This window comes from Oryzias melastigma, linkage group LG18, assembly GCF_002922805.2.
Source record: "Oryzias melastigma strain HK-1 linkage group LG18, ASM292280v2, whole genome shotgun sequence".
Classification (NCBI taxonomy): Eukaryota; Metazoa; Chordata; class Actinopteri; order Beloniformes; family Adrianichthyidae; genus Oryzias; species Oryzias melastigma.
The window spans coordinates 15,591,837-15,608,866 of record NC_050529.1 but is presented as its reverse complement, the minus strand read 5'-3'; the positions used below and the strand labels follow the sequence as shown (position 1 = coordinate 15,608,866).

Genomic DNA, 17,030 nt, shown 5'->3' with positions numbered 1-17,030 from the left:
TTAAAGTAGTATGTACGTATGGATGTATGTGTTAAAGTAGTATGTATGTATGTGTTGTAGTAGTATATGTGTAGGTAATGTATTTATGTGTCGTAGTAGTATGTATGTATGTATGTATGTATGTATGTATGTATGTATGGAATGCATGTATGTGTTAAAGTATTATGTATGTGTTGTAATTTGTATGTATGTATGTGTTAAAGTAGTATGTATGTATGTGTTGTAGTAGTATATGTGTATGTTAAGTATGCGTTCTAATATGTATGTCTGTATTATAGTAGTATGTATGTATGTATGTATTATAGTAGTATGTATGTATGCAATCTATATATATGTTACAGTAGTAAGCATGTGTTGTGATAATAGTTTCATGTTTTGGGTTAGCGTGCTTGTTATTTTTAAATTAGCTAGTAGCTTCATTAGCTCTGTGTTTTAAAGCTCATGAGGTCCCAGCTTGCTAACATCACTCCTATCTAAAACAGATTTCCAGCTAGCCTAACATGCAGTAAGTGATGATTTAAAAGAAAAAAAAAATGTGATGATTCTTTTCAAATCATCGCACAAGCCAGAAAATAAACTTTGTGTCTTTTCTTCTTTAGCAACAGGCTATTCTAAAATGTAACTAGTTTTGTCAGATTTGTTGGACGAAATGGTTACTAATAGGTTAGCTGGCTTTTTTACCTTTAAATTAGCGAATAGCGTCACTAGCTCTCCTGCTAATACTAGCAAACACGCTCTGCCTCCCTGCCTTTGTCTTCTTCGCTACCTATTCCCCAACAACCCTGACCCGATTCTTCCTTCTCAATTCCAGTGGACCAAAGTTCCCAATCTTTCTTTTCACAATAAGAGATTCAAAACAAATCGTCCCTTTTATAGTGACCCCCGGCCGTTTGGTTTCTCTTGTAGCCGTTTCGCCGAGTGACCTTCTCGGTGGTGAGCCAGCCCCAGGACCCTCACCAGCAGGGATCGCTGCAGAGCTGCTACGACAGCGGCCTGGATGAGTCGGAGACACCCAGCAGCAAGAGCTCGTCGGGCCCCCGGCTGGGCGCCCTTCCCCTCCCCGAGGACAGCTACGAGAGGACAACGCCTGATGGCAGTGTCGGTGAGGCAGAGCACATGGAAAATGGTAGGGGCAAACACTAAAAGAAGATTAAGAAACCGTGTAGAAACAGGAAGCACACATGCACATAATGGCTAGAGATCAAGTAGGACGTTCGATGACAGAGAATCACAAACACACAGATTTCTCGATTCCTCTAGTGAGAACGGGCGCCTGTCAGATGTGCTGTGGCCTTCATGACGTAGCAACTGTTTTGTTTTTTTTGTTGTTGTTTTTTTTTCCCTAAAAGCTACATCCCATTCACAGATCAGGTAAAGATGTGGTTTGGGGATTTTATTCTCACACATTTGGCTGTGTTTGCGCAACATCAGGCTTGTCTGATCAAAGGAGATCCACAAGGGAATATATGTAACAGACGTTTTCTTTTAGACGAACACCTTTCACATTGTCTTTATTCTTTCGGAACACTGCTGTTCTAATAAATTTACTATTCTCGTTGAATCTCTTTTGTCGTGTAGGATAGATCCTCAAGAATATCTCGTTGTCTTGCCCCGCAGTCTTTGAGAAACCTAAACAAGGTGTCGCAGTAGAAGGTTCAACCCCAATTTTTCTGAATTTATAGTGACAGCTGTTTTCCTACCTGCAATGCGTGTTTGTCTCGTGGCCATTATGCACATGTTTCATTTTCCTGCTTTTCGGAGGGAGAATTTTTGTTCCGTAGGTTGTAATGTAAGACGACTGCAGCCAAGAGAGTGAGTGGGCGCAATGGAAAGATTTCTGCAAAATTAGTTGGATCCTTTTCTTACATCTTAGATTCACTTAAATAGGAGCACAAATGAACCAGGAAGTATTGTCTTTCGCCAATTTACACTGATCTAAATGTTGGTTGATTTAGCATTTTGCTAACTGTAGAGAGTTGAAGGGTAGTGTCATAGATTGTGCTATTGTCTCACAGCAAGAAGGCCCTTGTTGGAATCCTGCTGCATTTTTCCTTCAACTCTTGGCACTCCGGCTTCTTTTCACAGTCCAAATTATAGTTGTATTAGTGACTCTTAGTTAACCCTTTTGATTGAAGTGAATATATCTGTCTCTACAATGGACTAGTGACTTGTCCAGGGCATAGGGTCAGGCATTTCCCTTGACCCTAAACAGGAATAAATGAGGAAAAAAGATGGATGGATGGACTAAAAATGTATAGTTATATCTACAGTTTCTAGAGAACAAGTAACAGTGCTTGAAAAAAGATTTGTTGAAGAATAGAGTCAAGGTCAGTTCATGAATCAGTCTCCATCTAAAACAAGAAACAAGCTCTACTGCAGCTTACTATCTGTACTAACATCAGATGAACTGTGCGTGTGTGAGAGTGTGTGTTTGAACAAAGAAATGCTGTACAAGTGAGATTAATAGCCAAAGGGTGTATGAGGGTGTTCATAATATTGTTATCAAATCATCTTAAAATCTCAAAGTTACAGTTGGTCACAACAAGGCAACCTCTTAGAGGTCTTCCTTACAAGTTAAAATCATCTCTTAGTGTATCAAATGTTACTTCAAAAACATCTGGTAAATATTAGCAAGAAGATGTTAGGAAAAAAACGCACCAGAGTAAAAATTGTTATTCTGCAACACATTCGTCACATTTTGACGTATGGTTAAGGACCCTCCGCATCAAAAATTGACATTTTGTTTGTCCCCAGCTCAATGTTTTTTGACATACTGGCGGTTCCAATTAAATCAAGGCTCCCCCACGACCGGTCTGGTACTGGAGCGTCGACCTCACCAGTATCCTAACCTTAACCCAGTACCGAACGTGGATCGGTTACGGACACAATATCAGACGTGGGCCAGGTTAGAGTTAAAATTCCGGGTTAGGGTACCAGTACCGTCCACGTCCCGAGGTTTGGTCCATGTCCAATACTGTGTCTGACAAAGTGACCGTACCCCTGATTTGTTGTAACAGCCAGGGCGTAAAAAAAAGACGATTTAGGGTCACTCAAAACGTCAAGGAGTCCTTAGCCATGCATCAATATGGGACAACTTGGGAATGAGAATGTGTTGTAGTCTGGCATAAATAAGTCTAAGGGATTTTAGCTACTTGGAGCCAACAGGGGGAGGGGTTGCTCAGTCCAGTTCTCTATATACAGTCGATGGCTAATTACTAAGGGTTGGTCAAAAACTAAAAAAGCAAATTAGGTTAGCCAATCCAGTTTTATGCTTTAAATTTAGATGAACTTCTTGTTAAGAGCTGGTTTAAAAATTTGTAGCTAAGACCAATAATTAATAACAATAGTTAGCGGAAGAATTGTGGAGCTAAAGTCAGCGCTGCTAGCTACAGATATTTCAGTGTGCTAGCAAGAATGAGTTCTTTTGGAGCTACTAGAATATATTGGTTTGATTTCAGATCTAAGTGAGCAATATTGTCAGACTTGCTTTGAAAAACCCGACCATCAATTTGGACATTTAACAACAGGTTGAAATTAGATTTTTTTTCTGCCTTGGCCGTATTGATTCATTGCTTTTTTTATTTTTGCAGCATGTCAGGGTGAAAAGCAGACAAAAACGAATATCCTTTTTGTGATTTTGTGCAGTTCCCAGCTCTGTCTTGCTCACTGTGGATCAATGTTCACACAACGTGCACTAACAGGCCTCCCCACACACATAAATCCGAATCGGTGAGGGTAAATGCTAACTCCTATGCCTCCCGCTTTTCCTTCTTTCTTTTCACCTCTGCACAGACAAGCCGAGGGACAGCTTTTTCTGTCTCGCTCTATTTTATTTGACCAAGGTCAGGTTTCAAACTTTATTATTTTCTGTCAGAAATTCGCACAATGAGAACTGCTACAAGGTAAAGAGAGAGGCCTGAAAAAAAAAAAAAAAAAGAAATCAAATTCTTTTGGGAGTGACTGAAAAGAGAGATTGTTAGTGTCAGTGCAAGTGCACATTCTTGACCTACCAAATGCGGCGAGTTGGCAAAACACCAATTTTGACAACTCACTCCACATTCAGGTATCTGAAGTTGTTTAAGAAAAATAACGTTTGAAGCCCATATGTCTATAAGGCAGACCTTTTTTTCCCGCCGTGGTGTCTTTTTCGAAGTCTTGGTGTGTTTGAAGCACAGATGGTTGCCTCACTTATTCATAAGCTCACCCTGGTGTTCATCACATATTCATAAAAGCTGTGTGTTTGGAGTCAAACGGACGATTACGCCTTTACGGATGTGGAAGAGCGCTTCCAGAAGTACTTCTGTTATCGGAGGGGTCAAAGACTCGAGCTGTGTTATTGATCTCTGCAGCGAGGGTTGGAAGAGAGGGAAACTATTTTTTTTAATTCTCCCCATGTTAGTTCAAGCACACCTTTAAAATAACACGCTTCCTTCGCGCTTTTATGCTGAGCGAGCTACCTAAAGTGTAGGAAGAGTTTTTCATTCCAGACATGTGCGTGGATCCCAGCAGCTCCCGGCGTTAAAAGATGTAATGTGATTTTTTTTTCAGCACATCAGTGCAGATACGCCGCGTGCCACGCCGCCGAGGATCTATCGCGTTTGTTCCATAGCATCATTTGTTACATCTTCTTTTTTTATGAGGTTAAAATATGGAAATTTATGACTGTAGCATTCCACTTAAACTTCACACGCCTATATTTGGAGCTGAGGTGAGGAAGCTAGATCCTATGACCATGGTAGAATAGTCATGGATGCTACGTTAGCCCTGATAGGAACTTTCATATGAGGATTTTTTTTAGGTTTCTTACACTGTAAAGACATTACAGTCCATATGAATCACTTAATAATTTCTACCCTGACAACAAAAAAAGCTATGCTTACTGTTTAACTGATAAGGAGTTTATAGGTCATGCTTTTGTTTAGGTTAGATATATAACTTTTGTATCACAAAACAAAAAAAAAAAATCGAAAAAATTTCTTTTTTTTAATTTTCTAATGACCAAAAATAATAAAAAAAAACGAAATGTTCAATTATTAAGCCTAGTGTAATGTAATAAAGCAGTATTAAACATATTGAATTTAATACAGAACGTAATCATATGCAAATGTGTACAGCAGGGATTAAACGATTCACTTTCTACACCATTCAATTCAATGGTTTAATCCCTGCTACATATATATCTACGCATAATGTCATCATTTAATGAAATAAAATCCTATATTACGAAATAATAACTGGTATTTTCACATGTATGTACCTAAATGTTCAGACGCAACTTGAAATTTTAAAGTGAATAAGACAACTATCTTCTAATAAATTTATATAGTTAAATAAATATCCTCCTGATTACCAGCAATACACATTTCTAAATTTGAATATCTCCTAATTACTACATACTACTGACTTAACTCTTCTAAACGGGACATTTTGGGCTTTTCAATTAAATCAAATATGAGGGGGTGTGGCTCTGGGAATTTTGTATTTTTTCTGTAATTTTTCCTTCGACAGCTTGTTGAATTGGACCCAAGTGGTCGTAGTTGTCATGTCACCGGTGACTATCTCGCTGTGTTCCGACATTTAGATTTAGACTATGGCCCAGTCAATAAAAAAATAAGGCACATTAGGACAATGGTGGTTAGTATAGTTGACTGTGTCCAGTGATGCATGCATTGAAGGATCTTCCATTGGCTGTTCTACAAGTCAATGAAGTGATGGTGATTGGTTGAAGGGAAATTTTCAAAAAGAATTGCAGTCAACTAAGGTTTGTTTATTTATTTTTGATTGGTTGCGAACTACCCACCCTGTCTTAGTCTTTCGTGATCAGGGAAAATAGTGATAAATAGCGTAAGTTTTGTTCTAAGAGACTAAGAGCATGTTATATTAGCTACTAGCCTGCCTCCTCCATTTCCTTTCTGCCTTGGCTGCCAGGAAAAGCTCACACACAAACACACACACGGACCACACTGAGACTCGCTCCAGCCTCCTGCTGAGAAAACTCTGGGTGCCGCGGTTGGATTACAAAGATCATCATTTAGCGCTGGCTAGCTGCTTTAGCAGAGTAGGACAGACAAGTGGCACATCACAGCATCTATCAGCCAGGTAGGGAGTGAGGGCAGACTCTTGCTGAGCCTTTACTGAGAAACCCACAAAGGAAAATGGAAGGCAGTCTTTGGCGTGTACTAACACACACACACACAGAACGCTAACGCTAAGTAGGGGCACGCAGGTTGGGTCACGTGAAAACAAACGAGGTCCTGCCATCACTCGCACACTTCATTTAGCCCAGTGAAAAATGACACTACACTCACATTTCTCTTATATTTTGACTCCCTCAACTCATTGGAATGCGGTTTGAGCCAAGTCATAAGGCTTTCTTGCCTTTGCCAGATAGTAAAGAGAGTCAGTTTGGTTAAAAACATCTCCAAGTTGATAAAAGCTTAGGCTTCAAATTTGGTTTTCCTCAAGTTTGTGGCAGGATAAACATCTTTTCCATCGTGCTGTGTGCTAAACAACACAAGATGTAGTGAACAATCACCCCGGTGCCGATGCCATCAATCAGCGTCTTTCCCATCAACCCATCGAAGATGGATACCCCCCTCCCATTCCTTTGAAAGCCTTCCCCAAGGTTACAGTGTGTGTAGAATAAAAGCACTACAATATTATTATGTAAATTAAAAAGAGGCCAGAGGTGAAAAAGACTGATTGTTGGCTATAAGAGGAGATTCAGATGTGCTTGGCAGCCGAGGTTTATAATCAGCGATTGCTTGCGGTCACGCCGTGTGTCACTCATTGGGTTCCATCTGTCCCCATGCTCTCCTGGTCCATATTTCTTTCCGTGGTATCTGTCAAGAGAGGATACAGCCAGGTTGATAAAAGAGAAACCATAAAAAAAATAAAAAAAAAGAAAGAAAGCCCTTTTTTGACTCACTTTCACTTGCTGAGTGGCATCAGATTCATAGAAAAATACTTTTTTTCCAAATTATTGGTATCTCTTGGTTTTATTTCCATAGCAACCATTTGATTTTTTGGTCGCCTGAGGTTAATAAACACGTCAATGACATTTAAAAAAAAATCAATTAAAGTAATTTTTTTGATTTCCTTAGCAACGGAGGTTTTTCCCGGAAAACCTTCGTTTATGAATTCTTATAAATTCATATTGTATGTCCTATCATCTAGTTTGGCTTGTACCGTTGATTTATGTGTTACATTATCACAATATTCCGGTAATGGATGTTAGCAAAAGAGAAGAGCCACTTTTACGGGCTAGCTATACTAACACTATTCATATCAGCAAATTTTGAAACCAAGATTTCCTCAAGAAAAACTCCCCAATGATGATTGAGAAGTTATAAGGCAACAGATTAACACCACTAGGAGGACTTTAAATGCATAGAAGGTCAAAGGTCAACAAATGTAGACTCAACCTAGTGGTGTGTATGTGAAGATTCGGGAAGATTTCCCATAGTGTGCGAAATTGTGACAAATTTTACACTTTGCCACAATATGGCCGCCATGCCATACCTCCTGTGGCCATCCCATAACTATTTTAAAATTTCCTCTGGGTATGCCCGATACATGTGTTCTGCTTTTGTTACTTTAATGTTTTTCATCACCATAATAGATTTTGGGCTCCTTTGATCTTCCTACTGTGATGTCATCATTATTTTTTGCAGGGTGTCACCGGGTAGATGTGTACAAATTTTGAGCATGTGGTGAGAGAAAAATTTTATAGAAAGAAGGAAGAATTGCAGAAACAATATCGTCCTTGTAGTCCAGACTTGCTGTGGGAAATAAATAAATAAACAAATAAATAAATAAAAAACCCAGAGAGCTCCGTAAGAAGATCTGAGAGAAAGCTGAGGCGAGTGACTAACACTCATCACAGGAGCCCAGAAAGAAGATCGAAGGGGTAGGAGGCACAAAAGGCTGTCAGATAAAGACAAAAAATATATATATATATTAGAAAAGAAGAGAAACACAGGATTCCAAACAGGGGGAAGATGGAGGTTACATGAGAGGGGAAGTTGTCAGCAGGGAATGGTAGTTGACAGAGAAATGATTGATCACTACTCAGCGGGAGCGGGCAGGTATTCAAATCGTACCCCAGGGTCACATCCACAGTCTCATCTTCTTCGTCTCCTCACTCGGGTGCCGTGAAGCCTCGCCATTACCGCTGCTATCCCATCATGCACTGCTCTTGCTAAATAAATCCAGACAAACGTACCTATAGATTCTGCAATAAAGTTAAGGAAGGTTTATGTATGATGTCCGTGAAACCAGAAGGTATTATTTAACTATGGTCCCATGTACTTATTGAAGAGTTTGAGTTTTTTTTAAAGCTAAAAATAGCAAAGATTTATTTAAAAACTAAATAATTTGTGAATAACCAAAAACTAATCATTTAAATTAATAGATTATAACACAATTCTTAAATACTTGAAAATATATAACATGAATTCTGATCACATTTTATTTTTGATTTTGTTGCTTATTTTTTTCTGAAATTCCTATACTCTAGGAAAAAAATATATTTCGTCTATATTGTTTTGGATCATGAATATCCTTTTTTTTTTAAAGAAATCAACATTAAAAACGCTTATTTTTTCGATAAGCTGTCACGGTGTACCTACAAGAGCCGTACGAAGTGATGCAATTACCCTAGTTGGTCATATGAGGGGGCTATTGCTCACAAGGACTCAAGGAGGTCAAGAAAAAAAAAACATAAAAGAAGACAACAAAATTAGTCTTTTGATCAAATAATAATAATAATAATAATACAACTTTTGTTTTGTTCTGTTTAACGCATCCAACAAGACATTTCCCAACTTTTTTGGGGAGGGTTTGACTATAGAATTTTTTTTTTTTCCCCCCATAAATGCATATTTTCATTTTATTTTTATCCACTGGATTGAAACCCTCATTAGTGGGGACACACACAAATTCACTTAGTTCCATTTGAGCCACCAACAAAACAGACTGTAACTTCAAATGACTTCTGAAATGTACAAAACAACCCCTCCCCCCCAAAAACCCAAACCTACAAATCAGGTTTACCAGCACTGATTGTTACAAGAAAGCTTTTAGCAGTCATTGCACACAAAACGTGTGACATGCCGACTTTATGAAAGGACAGTGAAGTTGTTTGAAAGGTGAAGCGTATCGGAGCGTCCGGGCACGTCATTCAGGACAAAGATGGTTTTCCATGACTATGGTGTAGAATGAACAGCTGCTGAAGTGCGAGGCAGCTCTGATACAAGAGGCCAAAAGAGAGTTGTTGTGATGGCGCCACACAGGCATGACTGGATTTCCAATGTGAGTCTACAGTCATACACAACACTGTGCTTTTAATTTTTTGAGGGGGTGAAACCAAGCGATGACTAGCCATTCATCTCCAAATGACACGTTTGTTGTATACAATCTCTTTCTTTAGCTGACTGTACAGGAGAAATGGACCGAGTGAGTGTGACATCACCCATTGAAAATAGCCTACTTTTGGCTCCAAAGAAATCTTTTTGGCTTGTGATGTGCCCAACGTGTTTAGGCCAATCGTCAGTAAACAGTGATTTGTACAAGTCGGTCTGAGTCAACGTTTCTATGGTAACCACTCTGGTAAATCAGGGAGGAGCTTGTTTGGAAGGCCACACCCCTTTCACTTGAAAGTGGGATTGGCCAGTTTATAGCTTGAGTAATGAAAAAAATAATTAGGAATAGTAAAAAAAAAGTATAAGAGCAAGAATGATTAATATATTTTTATTTATCCATTATGGACCAAACTTCCTGTTTGGAACATCACTCTGTCCAAGTCTCTTATACAATCAATGGTTGCAGTTCGCCTACACCCCACCTCTTTCCCATAATATCGTCTTAGTCGCGGTATGTGGAACGCCTATTAGAGCCAATGAAAACGCTTAATCACCTCCGAGTCACACACACTCCAAACTTTCCCCTATTTTCCTCTTCAGCAGCTTGTCTTCTGAGTTTTTTTTCTTTTCTTTTCTACCCTGCCTTGACCCCTTCTGGTCATCTTTCCCTCATTAACTTTCTTGTCTTTCGCCACAAAGATGACTTGATATTCCGCGCATGGCTGTGGCAATACGCTGTGAAGAGTGGGAGGGTATCACATTTTCTGGGAGCTTGCAGGAACATCAGGTGTGCAACTTGTCGTTTTTTTTTTACAAATGTATTTATTTATTTATATATGAAACGGGGAGGCGAGCTAAATAAAGCCCCAAGAATCGCCGCGGTACGTCGCCATAAGAAAGGAAGTCCGCCGCGAACGGACAACTGTGTTTACGGGACGCGCATATGCCTCTGCAAGATGACTTCACACTACCAAGAAGCACAGAAATAAATAGATAAGTCTCCAGTTCTTTTTTTTTTTTTTTTTTCTCACTTCATCTGAATTTGTTGCAAGAAATTGCAAAAAAAAAACAAAAAGGGAAATTCTGTGAAACGCATTCAGGTGTTCACACATTCAGCCATGCTGGAGCTGCTCATGCATTCATTCATGCATTTGCCCAATAGACTATGTTTTATGTGCAAAGATCATCTCTGCCCTCTATCAGACACAAATCTTTGCATAATAACTGCTTTTTCTTATGACTTTGTTTTTATTCTAATACATGAAGCATTCATTTGATTAATTTCTTGCAAAGATTTAAAATGTTGTTTTTGAAATGTTTGACATTGCTTAACATTAGATGTGTGTATTGGAAGTAATCTGCAATATGAATCATATTGTATCACAATACAATACATATCGCGATGTATCCCAACACTGCACATCTGCAAAGATTCAATCTTATATGCATTAGTGAATCCTCAAAATCAATAAAACATTTTTGTTTTAGAAATAACAGTTATCATTACAATGAGTCAAAATCCTTTGACTCCATACTCCTGACAATAGATTTACTTTAAAACGAACAAAATAAAAACCTCAATTGTTTGATTCAAGAAATGTTAAAAGGACGTTTATATTTTCAGACAAGAGCTAAAATAGATATAATTTTTACTTCAATTCTAAGTATGTTATTTTAGAAGTCAAGACATGCTGACATTCATTTATTAAACTAAATTTTAGCACTAGTTTTAGATTGTAGTAGGATTTTTGAAAATGGGCCAAATTGGACTAAGATGGGATTTTTGTTTTGTTCATAATTAGTTCAAAAATGAGTAATTTCCACTTATTACATTGTTTTTGTGTGACTGTAATCAAAGCTACAATGAGGTCCATAAAAACTCAAAATACAAAAAACACAAATACAAACTATGTGCTAAGAAATAGTAAATGATATTTTTTCTTTTCTTGAATACCTGTAATAATTTCCAGATCTTAATATCATATGAGATTTCTTGTTAAGTAAGCAATATTTTCCCCATGCACAGATCATTTTAGTACTTTTTTTGTTCTTTTTTTTTCTTAAGATTAGTGATCTTTTCCTATTTTTTGCTTATCTTTTATTGTCCTGTATGACTTGAAAAACACACAAAACATGACAGTTGAAGCCACTGGAACTTGATTTGATCCCATATTGAGCCAACTTAGTTATTAGTTCATTCTTTAAGGAAATAATTTTAAAACTTGAAGGTTATATTTTTTTTTTCTTTTTTTACATTTGGTGTAAGAATTGAATAAAGAGGTTTTTGGTTTTTTTTGCAAATGCCGTCAAGTTTTTAAATGTACAGTTTACAGCCAACCTGCAGGTCTACTCTTGACTTTCTTGACCATTTAAATTGAAGCGTTGAATATAAAAACATTAAATACATGCATTTAATATTATTATTTTTCTTTATATCTTTGGTACCATATCATTTGGGTTTTCTCAAGTGACTATTTACAGAATTTACAGAACAGCTTGTGTGCCCTATCTCCAGCAGACTGTAGACTGGCATTCCTTCTGGGAAAGGATTTTCGTCGGGAAAACTCCTCGCTCTGCCAGCAGTGTCAGCTGCTACCACTAATTGATAGCAATTAGGTCGAATTACTTAGGAATTTGACATCGTTTTTCGTCTTTAATCTGCCTGGTTTTGTGACTCAGACACACTGTTAAATGCTGTAAAACTCACAAATAAACAAATGACTATTTGCCTATTTACTAGACATTACTTTGAGTGCCAGTCATATTCAAACCGCGAAGTCTCAGAGAATACAATAGAACTTATTTGGTGTATTTTATCATTTTTATCACCATTTTTTTTTTTTTTTTAATACCTCATATGCTCATCTAATTTTTTTTCGTAGAATCTACAATTGGCTTTAAAAGAAAAACTCTTGATAACATAAATATTTAGTTTTTACTTATTCAACAGATAAAGTCATAATTGATTTTGTAGTTTTATAGTCCAAAAACAACTTATTGATGACAACAGAGAGATATAGTATGTCCTTTCCATCAAACTCATTTTGACAGGTGACCTTTGACCTCCACATTCCGATGTGATGACGTAACAATTTGATATCAATTTGATATAAAATTTATATAAACTTTATCAAATTGATATCAAATTGTTATGTCATCACATCGGAATGTGGAGGTCAAAGGTCACCTGTCAAAATGAGTTTGTTGGAAAGGACATACTATATTTCTCTGACAACCCCTCATCATAATGAAATCGCCACCGTGCTTAATAGTTGTAATGATGTCTTCTGCCTGTTTTGTTTGTTGTGGTTTGGAACCTGATCTGTCACAGAATACTGCTGTCAGACTTCTTTTTCAGCATTGTTTAAACACAAGGCATAAATCGCTCAGTGCTTTTACTTGTCGTGCAGTAAACCTTAACATTTATCTTCCTGAATGACAAGAGTTTGACATTTAACCTGCGTGCTTTTATTTTATTTCACTTCTGCCTCTCAGATGAAAAAGAAAGTTCCCCTCTAATGCAATCTTTATTACTCTAACAAAATAACTGAAGTGTTTTCAGGTCTGGTTTGGCTGCCATCAGCTTTTATTTCACTAATGTTCACGAATTGAGCTTGGCACACGTCCAGACTTTAAAGCCTTTTTTGATTTTAGTAAGATCAAAAGCTTTTCAAAAGCCCTTCTTTCACTTAAATGATCAAATTGATGTCTGCTTGAGTGATGCTAACTCGACTCCAGCTGTCATCTTCTGTCCCGTTGCGTTCTACACCAGGGATGGACGACTCCCGGCCTTGAGGGGCTGCTGTCACGCCTCGTTTCTGACCGCCGCTGTCCTTGCAGCCGGCTGAAAACAACAGATCCATGTATTCAACAATGGCCAGGGCAAAGTTATTTGGAAAACAAGTAGGACAGTGGCCCACAAGGACGGGAGTTATCCATTTTGGCTCTAGACATAGTAACACAGATGACTGCTTATAGACGGACCGAGGACATGATGACATCACCTAGATAGTTTAAGTTCTTGGTGGGAAAGGACATCAAACAAGTTCTGTCTTTCCAATAAAAATGCAAAACAACTTCAAGACTTTTTCTAGCACCTTCTAGAGGATGAGAATTTTTGGGTAAAATATAAAAAAGAAAGGATTACACAATAACTAACCTCTAAACGAGGAGTAGTGGTCAGCACTCACAGCAAGTAGACACTGGTTTGAATCCTGGATAGGAACTTTTCAGGTGGAGTTTGTATGTTCTCCTTGTGCACACCAGAGTTTTCTTTGGGCTTTCCAACAGTCCAAAAAAAGAAATCTTAGATTGATTGGTAACTCAAATTGTTCCCAATAAGAAAATTAACCCGTTAGCGTAGAGTGACATAGCTAATTACCACTAAAACAAATATTATTGCTATCTCCTAACATTGTTAGTAACTCGAAAATAAAACAGTCCGACATTTGGTATGTTTTAGCTGTGTCAGCGTGTTTACAATGACTCAACCTTATTTGCCACTTGTAAAAAAAAGACATTTGTCATAGCATGTTATAAGATTTTCTTTCGCATTTTTATTTTTTATTTTGAATGAAGGGTACAATCTGGTACAATCAATGGACGAAACCCTTTTGACTCCTCTGAAAACATCCTTTAACCACAACTGGATCTTAAATGATAACTGGCTAAGGACTTACAGAATGGCTATATACCAGCAGTTATGTATTCCTTTGGTGCTTCCAAACTAAATGCAAGACTCAGAAGTGTGACAGAGAGGAGGTTTCACACGAGGATGCATGCAAAGTAGAAACCCGTGTGCAGCTTCCTCTCACATGTACTTGAATCCAAGCAGGGATGCATCGTTCTCTCGGCGGTGCGGCAAGACTACCGCAGCCCACCAGAACTTATTTTTACTTCCCTCCTTCTCCTTGCCCCCTCCCCCGCTCCTCGCATTATAAAAATAGATGAAAGAGAGTAACAATGGAGGAAAAAAAAAGGGTGGGGGGGATTATCCTCTGGCGTTCTCCCTCTCCTCCTATCTTTTTGAGGACACAGTTTAATGTACCCCGCAGCAGAAGGCTGGGGAGCGATTGAAATGAACGGCGGCGGACTCCGGGCCTCGCCTCCTCGGGAGACGGTGTTCGAGGCTCCTGCACAACCTTTGACACAGGCGGCGCGCTGCGGTTTCATAACTCATGCATACATCCCCGCACACAAAGAGACGTATACAAAGCACTCACAAAGGCCTCTGAAATACCTCTAGTATACAGCTGTATGCATGCATGTCCACCCTCTTTTCACCTGGGGGGGACAATATCCTCCTGAGCCGTGCTGGCTGAGGAATTTCATTATCTCCTCCTGCCTCACTTCCTTTCAGCTGGAATTTTTCAAGACGCCAGGTTGTACTGTGTATCAGCACACCAGTGATTTCAGAGATAGAAGCGACTTTCCTTTTTTTTTTTTTTTTTCTACTTCCTCTAGTGGGCTTGATGTATTTGGAGAAATCCAATCTTTTATTTTGCTATTTTCACATCCTCCTTGCTGTTAAACCACCGGCACCAGCTATGTGAAGTCAATGCAATTCGGAATCACCTCATCCAGGTAATATATAGTAACAGGGGAAGCTGGATCTTGAGAATCGAGGTTGGGGGGAAGTCTCTGATTTATACCACCCTGTGGCGGTCAACGCCATGAATGTTTTACGAACTGAGGCCCAGGCAACTCGCCCAGCTTAATACAAATGCAGTCATGATATTGCTATGTTTTGTGGGTCCACAACATTGACTGCAAACTGGACTGAGTGACCCCTCCCCCTTCGCATTCCAAATAGGAAGTACCCGCTGGCTTCAGGAAGCCAAAATCCCATAGACTTCTATTGAGAAATAAACAGTTATTACTCATGTATATGTACCAAAACAACCAAACATGTTCTTGCTAATCCCTTTTTTTCTGTATTGCAAGTTATCCAAATGAAGAGCTGGCCAAGTATGTTGTCTCAAAACGTTTTGGGTAACCTGCCTTCAAAAAACTCCTGATTGGCAAGAGTGGTTACCAAACAAATGTTGACTTAGAGCGACAACGACCAATCGCTGCCAACCGGCGTCGTCTGGCTTTAACACCAAGTTCACAAAGAACGAGGAACGGAGGCCGCTTCCATTCGGCACCCTTGTTAACCTATGATAACGCGGAGTGTCGTGGTCCTCCGTGGAAGGCTCATGACGTGCAGCGGATCATTTTCGTGTTTGGTCTATTATTTGCGCGATCCAAGTCAATTCTGGCAGGAAGTTACACCAAGATACATGAGAAAATCAGCTTTATTTTCAAAATATGACCAATAAAACACAGCGAAAGAACACCACACCCTGTGGTAGCCTACAAACCGACCCCAGCCCCAAATCAGAGAAGAAAACAGTTATTTGGCTTCACGAGAAAAAGTTTGTGGTCCACAAGAATGCAAGGTGTGGATGGTGTGTTTTTGAAAGGGTGCGCTCAAGCTAATACTTGCACTTCGCCTGCTTCTGTCTCGTGAAGCTACTTGCTTATGCATCGCTGACCCATTTAAGAGCTCTCTCAGCTTGCTGTGTTATTCCTCTGCATGAGTTCACCTGCAGAAGGTTAATGTGCGCACCTTTAATTTTATGAAGAAAAAAAAAAAGAAAAACTGCTCATAGATCCACTGCTGTCTCCTGATTTTTGTTCTCTGAAATGGAAGAAACTTAAAGTGGAATTTCATCATCGGAATGCCAGAGCGGCAGAGTCCAGGCTCTGCTGACAGCTCTAGAATTATTTTGGGCATCATTTCCTCCTCCCTGCTGTAGGGGAAGGGGGGCGTTTTTTTTTTTTTTTCGAGAGTAATGGGAAGTTCTTTGACAGCTTGACCGCGGGAATCTGCTTCCAACATGGAACGTGAGCGCTCCCTTTCTCTGGCGATGATCGAGATCCCACCCTTTTCCCTCCAGGTGTGGCTCTCTCTGTGTTTTTTTTTTCTTCTTTTTGTGGCTATCAGGTGCCAAAACAAGGAACAAATATGAATTATCCTCCCTTTGTGTACTGTGGCAGCTGCCTTTTCAAGTCTCTAAATACTCCAATCAGCCCAACAAAGCGGGGGCCGCTTGGCGATGCGTGCCCGCGATGACAGGAGCGCAACTTCCCGTGAGTGAGGGATGTGGAAAAGCCAAAGTGGCAGCCCAAAGCCCTCTATTTAGACAACACAAAAAAAAAGAGTCAACGGACACCAAAGTAACACAACACTCCAACTTAAACAATGAGGGTTAAATGAGGGTGGATTTGACGAGTTGTTTTTCTTTCCCTTAAGGTGGGGGTGTTACAAAAGATGAACCCTTTGAACAATTGCAATGGGGGCACACCTGTTTTTTTTTTTCTTTTTTTTGTGAGCTTGTGGCAAAGTGTGTGGTTCTTTTGTCTGTTTCCTGCCCTTTTGTTTGCAGTCTCCGCCAGCAGACTAATGGCTACCTTGAAGGCTAAAACCATAGCATTTATCTTGTCTGCAGCTCAAACGAAGCCTCTGGCCACGACTTTAAAGAAAGGTTGTTAGACTAGTGGCAAGAATGCAGCCATTGGTCACACAGAATTGGATCTAAGTGAGGTACAAACCCCAACCCGGGAAGAGCCGATTTGTCCTTATCGCGTCTTGCTTTTCATATATCCAGCACCGATTTTGGCATC

The 17,030-nt window shown here is 39.2% G+C and overlaps 1 protein-coding gene across 5 annotated transcripts in view; it reads left to right on the top strand.

Moving 5' to 3' along the window:
- Positions 1–17,030, top strand: part of pcdh7b (protocadherin 7b) — a 147,016-nt gene that overhangs the window by 69,423 nt on the left and 60,563 nt on the right. For 2 of the 5 annotated variants that reach the window (XM_024288172.2, XM_036216934.1), the window contains exon 2: positions 907–1,126. The exons of 2 other annotated variants lie outside the window; for them this stretch is intronic. In XM_024288172.2, coding sequence (XP_024143940.1) covers positions 907–1,126 — 220 coding nt within the window. The remainder of the gene's footprint in view (positions 1–906; positions 1,127–17,030) is intronic. One more of the 5 variants, XM_024288173.2, reaches the window with a different exon arrangement.